The sequence below is a fragment of the Akebia trifoliata genome, chromosome 1, assembly GCF_017979445.1.
Source record: "Akebia trifoliata isolate Shusen 1 chromosome 1, ASM1797944v1, whole genome shotgun sequence".
NCBI classification, from domain to species: Eukaryota; Viridiplantae; Streptophyta; class Magnoliopsida; order Ranunculales; family Lardizabalaceae; genus Akebia; species Akebia trifoliata.
The window spans coordinates 4,298,034-4,305,417 of NC_141375.1; the positions used below are offsets into that span (position 1 = coordinate 4,298,034).

General features: G+C 36.5%; 1 protein-coding gene across 1 annotated transcript; it reads right to left on the reverse strand.

Annotated features, from left to right (window-relative positions):
- Positions 1 to 472: 472 nt before the first annotated feature.
- On the reverse strand, positions 473 to 6,588 carry VIP3 (Transducin/WD40 repeat-like superfamily protein). The gene is made up of 2 exons (XM_086435658.1): positions 6,096 to 6,588; positions 473 to 1,381 (listed from the first exon to the last, which is right to left on the reverse strand). The coding sequence occupies exons 1-2, from the start codon at positions 6,432 to 6,434 to the stop codon at positions 755 to 757; spliced, it is 966 nt and encodes a 321-aa protein (XP_086291784.1). The 5' UTR covers positions 6,435 to 6,588; the 3' UTR covers positions 473 to 754.
- Positions 6,589 to 7,384: the final 796 nt, after the last annotated feature.

Consider the following 7,384-nt stretch of genomic DNA (forward strand, 5'->3'; position numbering starts at 1 on the left):
GAGATGTTTTACGATGGATTATAAATGCATGTGTGTAGACTAAAGTATCAAACTAACGATGGATTATGGATGAATGGAAATTTATGACTATTTCATGTATTGTATGATTATTAGATTATTTAACTTATTATTTTTTTGATAATTGACCATTTTTAGTCTTTACTTGCATATTTTGGTGTGTGAACTATGATTTATAAATGAAAATATGAAATTTGTGCATTACTTAATTATTAAATATTTTTCTAAAATATTTTTTTTCACAATTTTCTTTTTTTTTGTTGCTGAATATGGCATGGCATATGCAAACAGCCCAGGCTGGTTGCAGACGGTATCACATGCCATTTGACAACATTGAGTATATTATAACATTTTTTCAACGATAGAAGATAATGGCGTGAAAGAATAAGATTTTTATTTAACAGCAAAATCTTTGGAACAAGACATCACGTATCATGCTTAGAAATTAGTGAAATATTCCCTCAAGAGCTGTGCGCATACTCACTCATTAGTTGCATTATTGATTTGGGAGATTGACGACTTTGTTAATAATACACTAATATTCCAAGTAAACAGCCTCCTTGTTTAAAGAAATGAAAAATCAATAGGGGACTAATTCTACCTTCACTGGATCAACCAAGAAAAACAAGACCAATCCTTCCTTTGTCGTGACCAATTTGAGAAACTAAAACGAAATTAAAGGACTCAATTTAATCAAACAAGTTCCCAATATCCTTCCTCGCATGTTTAACTACCTTCACTGGTAGTCATACAATGATATGCTCTTATCGTCTGACACACTTGCGAGCCGACCTGCACGCACACCAGACCCCCCTGGCGGACGGAATGCCACCCCCCATACCTGATCATTATGGTTACTCATTGTCTGGACAGCAGCCCGCATGCTCAGATCCCAGAGCCGTACAGTCCTGTCACTGGAGCCTGTGGCAAGTGCGGCACCATCTGGGCTCACATCCAAGCTTAAGACCCAGCTTGCATGACCCGACATGGCTCCGATCAAGCTCTTCCCCCCTGCATCATACATGTGCACGTGGGAATCATCCGAGGCTGAAAAAAGCACCCGTGTATCGATAGGGGAGTACACGAGTGACCTCACAGGCATGAAGTGGCCCTCCAAGTGATGGAGGAACTTGGCACGGGATGCATCAAAGATGGAGATCGTGCCATCCATGGAACCACAAGCCAAAAATCTACCATCAGGGCTCCATGCGACTGAGAGTACAAATTTACTGCTTCCACTCTTATCGGAGGGTTTGGATCCTTCGGGGCGTGGGATTGACAGTGTGGCAAACAGTTGCCATGTTGCAGTGTCCCATAGCTTGACCGATGCACTGCCACCACCTGCAACTGCAAGAATGGTACCCTGTGGAAGTGGAATCACTAGAGTCAATTTCATTGTAAGTTTTCGATGATAATTTCAGACTTTAATAATAGAGAGATTCTATTGCCACACCAACCTTGCTAAGAGCACCCCAATTCATGTGTAAATCACCATAGAATTAGGACACATCTTGGGGTGCTCTTAGTAAAAGTTGGTGAGGCAATAGAAGCTCTCTGATAATAATCTCAGGAGCACTAAGTAGCACTGTATGCAGATGAGTTCGTGGATCTAAGAACAAAGAAATGAGGAGCTAAATTTTGTCCATCAACAACAAATAAGAAAACACAGACAAGAAAAGGAATAGTTATAAAAAACCATCACACAATTTCATAGTTTCAATATCAATCTACCCAATAGGGTTCACCGCATTTTCAAGCATTTTTCTAATAACTTTGAACTTCAAAAGTTAAAACATGTTTTAAGACTTGGCAAACGTCCAACAAAATTAGGTTATTTCCACGCAGTCTTTATTTGTGTGTCTTACAAGCTATTACCCTGTTGATCATAACAATCCCCATAATGTAGTCCCAGATAAAAATATAAAAAGAAGCACCACAGCTTCATCTGTTACTACAGAAATATAAGATGAATTATAGCTAAAATAAAAAATAAAAAATAAAAGAAGAAAGACAAGAAGAAAAAGAAATTCCATGAGAAGAGACTAGCAAAATAGTATGCGATAACAACTTGATGTGAATCAATCTCAACTTCAGGATCTACCAAATTATTGCTTATTTCTATGCCACAGCCAACAAAAAAGCTCAACCATCTCAACACCAAAGTATTTTCTGCCAATAAATCAATATACGAAATGTTCAATGAGTGGGCTAAGTTAGAGTGACTTGAAAGCAGGATGTACCAAGTTGGTGCATCAAGGGACTTACAACTCGCCATGCAGTGGGAGTGAATCAAAGTATCACACAATATTTTAGTGTACCAACCAACATAACCAATAGTTTTGCGTAGTAGCCAAGCTACATGACTACGAAGTTACCAAGTAGTGTGAAGGCTTCTTGCGGATTACCAAATTTGTACTCACTCCATTTCTCAGATTCTTGGATTGGTATCCATCTTTTTTTCCTTTACGAATGATTGTTTCATTTCAAGGGTGGATTGAGAAAGACTCGATATCAAACGAGCCTCCACATTGAATCATAAATGATACAGAAGGCCATATTAGACCACGCACATAAACTTGGTTTCAGAAATGGGTGGGTTGCATAGCCTGAAACAAGTTTATAAGCAACCAGATTCTAACAAATCCCAGAACCTTCACAATAAACTGTCCTAAGTCAAACTGATCAGTTTCCAAATATGCAAAGCACTAGAGATCAAACATGAAACCAAATGCATTTAACAATTTGTTGGACTTGTGCAATATTTTTAGGTAAGAGAATAAACCATCAACAAGATTCCATACTCAGACCAATCATCAAGGCCATCCATAACATCTGTTACACATTAGGAAAACATCAGCACTTCTCATGGTCTATTATGGCTATTCAGTAATCCATATCAAGCCATAAGTAAGCTCAACTTCATCAGGTTGAAAAAATAGAAATCAGGAAGAAAGAAAGAAATTGATACTGGAAAGTGGGCACAGGTATGTCAAAGGGCAAGGAATAGTTAAATCTTTTCTCTACCAAATACAGAAAAAGAAAAAAAAAACCAACCTCAGAAGCTTTTTCAGAGATTGTCAGCCTGAAACCCACTGGATTAGTAACTGCATTTGCCAAATTAGCTCATAAACTCGTCAAATTATCAGAAAAAGGAAATATCTGTTTGGAGTAGCTTGGCACAGTTATAAATGAGACCTAGGAAGCACGTACCCACCCAAGGAAGACCACCCTTGAGTGTTTTGTCAGGCTGGACCACAGAAGTCCAACTTACATATGTCAGAGAATCTGGCATAGTTCAATACATAGTTGAAAGTTTAGTGCAAACAAAGGGTCATGGGAAGCGTCAATCTTCATCCAATTCTCCTCTTAATACTTATTTCCATCCTTTTAACCACTTTACCAGAGTAAGTCTAAGGCAAAGAGTAACCTATGGATAGGGTACTGATTTAAAGAACATCATCGTCTACACCTTATCCAATCACTTCCTTATTTGGCAAATCACCCTATCCCAATTATTGATGCTGGACGCATGACTATTTTTTGTCATTTAACTTGATCGTTTACCATATCATCAACTAAAGCATATTGTTCTGTACATCTTTTTACTATCTCCATCCATGTTATTTTTCGGTCTTGCTCTTGCCTTTTTAGAGTCCTTGACTTGCACCAAAGCACTTCTTCTTATTGGTGTTGTTATTGGTCTTCTTTGTACATACCTAGACTATCTATCTCAAATGACAGGAGACCCATTTAAGATTTTTTTCCCTGAAAAGCTGAATAGCTCTTATCCCAGTATTATAAAAAGTAGTGGAGTAGGACTTGAAGGGGCAATATGGAATCGTTAAACTTGGAAGAAAAGGATTGAACGTAAAACTGGGATATGGGATGCCACATGAATGTGGAAAACAATTGTTGTTGAATGCGGTCACTGAGAGTCTGTCTGGTGCCTCGACAACAAGGCAGTTTTCAGGGCTAAGTGATATAGCCTGCAAAAGCACCAAGCATATTAGCCTTTTTTTCTCAAGGTAGCAGCTAAGACGGATGGACAAGGGATCCATGTGTCTCCTTACTTACCAAATGTGCTATAACTTTGGTCAGTCAAAATTTGGAAATAACTGGAGGAAATTTAATTGACATGGAAAAGTAATGTAGAAATATGCCAATTCAATAAATTTTGAGAACTATAGCTAAAATGTGGGGAAAATGCATTGATATTACATGAAATGATAGAAGAGGCAAGTTAACAGCAATCATAACTCATTATATCACCAAAAAACATCATTTTCAGTAACATTTGCAAGATGAATAGCTGTCTACATATATTAAAGCAAATATTTGAAAAAAATAATAACAAGAAACTGAAAGGCAAGATATAACGCCCCCATCATTTCGTTCTTTTTTTTATGGGTAAGCTGGACTTGAACCATGACCTCTAAGTTGTTTTGTAATATGTCAAACCAAATGAGCTATGGGTCTCTCAGTCCCAATGAAGAAAACGTAAAAGAAAACACAATTAAGTAAATAAAATTTAATTAAGCCAATGATATTTCAAAGCTCAATCAACCTATAGGCTATAACCCTATAAATATGGTTTAGAGCGAGGAAATAGTAGTTGTCCCCAGTTTGATTTTCTTTAGTTAAGAAATCCAAAATATACTACTTATCACCAAAAATGAAAAGAAAAGAAAAGAGATACATACTAAACAGTAAAATTTGTCAAAATATTACAACTAAACTTCACTTTTTTTCTTTTGGACAAGTAAAAACTTCCTTTATTAAAAGAGAAAGGCATGGTCAAGATGACCAAACTAGAGAAAAGATACAAAGACATGAGAAGACGGAGAGAAAAAAACAAGAAGCTAAAGGACCTGATTACATAGAAATACTACAAACCCAATCTCACTTCACTAGGATTTTTTTTTTATAAAAAAGACCCCTATTTCATTCCTCCAAAACTTTGCTTCAGAGAAAGATAGGACCCAAAATGGAGAGAATAATTCCTTGAACCGTGTTCTCACTTTCATCAAAGGTCCTAAGGTTCCTCTCCTTCCAAATCCTCCCACAAATGGCGAAGGGGTAATGTTCCATAATTTCGTCTTAAACACCAAGAAACCGCCCCAAGACCTAGCCACCAGTCCACCAAACCACGAAACGAACTTGGGAGAGGCTCAAGACGGACCAAGTTTCTCTAGCCACCACACAACTAAATTTCACTTCAACCAATATAAATAAAAAATATTCAGCATCATGCTCACCATCTTCACATGTGAAAAATGTCAGTTCAATAATCCTCTACTAAGTAAAAAAACTTACAAGGCTATTACTGTTTTCTATTTAAAAGTTAAAATAAATGAGATGTTATTATTCATAGGGAAATCATGGTAAGAAAAAATACTGGATGAAATTGGTCTTCTTACCCTCCAAGTAGAGGACACAAGACCAGTCTCGCAACATTAATTAGCTAACGTACAAGTATAACAAAATTGCAGGACATCTCCAAGACCCTTCCTTTGCTCAACCCTTTTTAATACATTACCGAAATCATTTCTTCTGAACCAAAAACTTTTCTATGCCCCCACTTTGTAGCCCTCATCCATAAATCTTGAACATTTGAAAGCTTTCCAACTAAAACTTTATAAACCCACACTAAGAATGGTCTCGTGACATTTTTAATCAGCCAATGCAGATTAATAGCAAATACAGTTTCGATCCTTTCAAATATTCCAAATTCTTCCATAATCACTTAGAAATAAATTGTTCCACAATCCCAACCCCAAAAATTCGCTAACAAAAGAATAATTTTTTTCAACATAAACCCACACTAAGACTGGTCTCGCGACACTAATCAGCTAATGCAGATTAATAACAAATACAGTTTCGATCCTTCCAAATAATCAAATTTCTTCCATAAGCCTCATAACAGGTCTCACGACATTGATCAGCTAACATAGATCAATGGATACTAGAATTTCAATCTTTCAAATTTCTTCCATAACCACTCACAGTTATAATTTAATTATTTCTCACAATCCAAAACCCAAAAATTCAAGAAGAAAAAAGGATTTTTTGTTTATTACCGTGGGATCGAACTTCATTTGCCAGACTTCAGAAGGAGGAGATTCAAGAGTAGCAATTGTGGCATTGGTATCGACATCAAAAACCCTAACAAAACTATCAAGAGAAGCAGAAGCTGCGATTACTCCAGAAGGATGAGCAGCAACAGAGACCACTCCAAGACAGTGACCTGTGTTGGTTCCCTCCAAGACCAACTCATCAGATCTCCATAACTTCAAGGTTTCGTCGAGTGAACCTGTGAGGAGAATAGCAGGTCGAGCTTCGGTTGCAGGAACCCAAGTGACTGCCCATACTGATTCTTCATGGGCGTTTTCTAAAGATTTCAAACCTGCGAGCTTCATCAATCAAATTCTCAAAAACAAAAACCCTAGAATTTATCTATTTTTAGTATGTTTTAAAAAGAACAAAACCCTAGATTTGGGCGAGGAAGAAAGAGAACTAGAGAACTGGTTCTGTACTTAACTGTTAAGTATCCTTTACTTCTCTTGGTGGGATTGAATCGAGTTCTGTTTTGGATACTTTTGTCCGTTTAGGAAAAAGTTTTGGGTGATTTACAGATATCCCTCCAAGTTTTAGTGAATTTGAGATAACCCATTAATTTCAAACTGATGATACATTGTTTGACCTCGGTCTACATAAAAAACTTATAAAATGACTTAAATGGCCTCATAATCATGGATTCTTCAATCTCTATGATAAAACTCTGACTCGACTAGCCTTAGTTAGAGCATCTCCAACGCATCACCCCTACCCATACCCATAAATGAGTCTTTTAGGTATTGTGGATAGCAATTATGGGTACCATGTGATATGCACTCCAATCGTGCTACCCATAAATTATTTAATAATTTTTCAATTCAATTTAGATTTAAAATTTTCTGAAATTGACTTATTTTCAATATAACTGCTTGAATTTTTTTTCCCTCTAAAAAAGATGGGTAATCAAGTGGGAGTACCTTTTTGAGATATTGAAAATGTCAAGACCAAAAATATAGTGAGGGGTAGGTTTTAGGTTGGAGACACTTTTTTGAATTTAACTACCCAAAATAACAGTTGGGAGGATGAATGCGTATGCATTGGAGTTACTCTTAGTGTAATAAGATTTTAACTCTTAATAAGGGTCATTAAGATTTTAACTCTTAGTAAGGGAAGTGTTTTTTCTAGAGGTTTTTACCCTCAACTTCAAACTTAAGATTCTCATTTCTTAACCTTCCAATCTCAAAACATGATAGAAGTTTTGAGATAACTATAAGATGATGATGATGGATTCAATGCATGTTTTTTTTTTTGC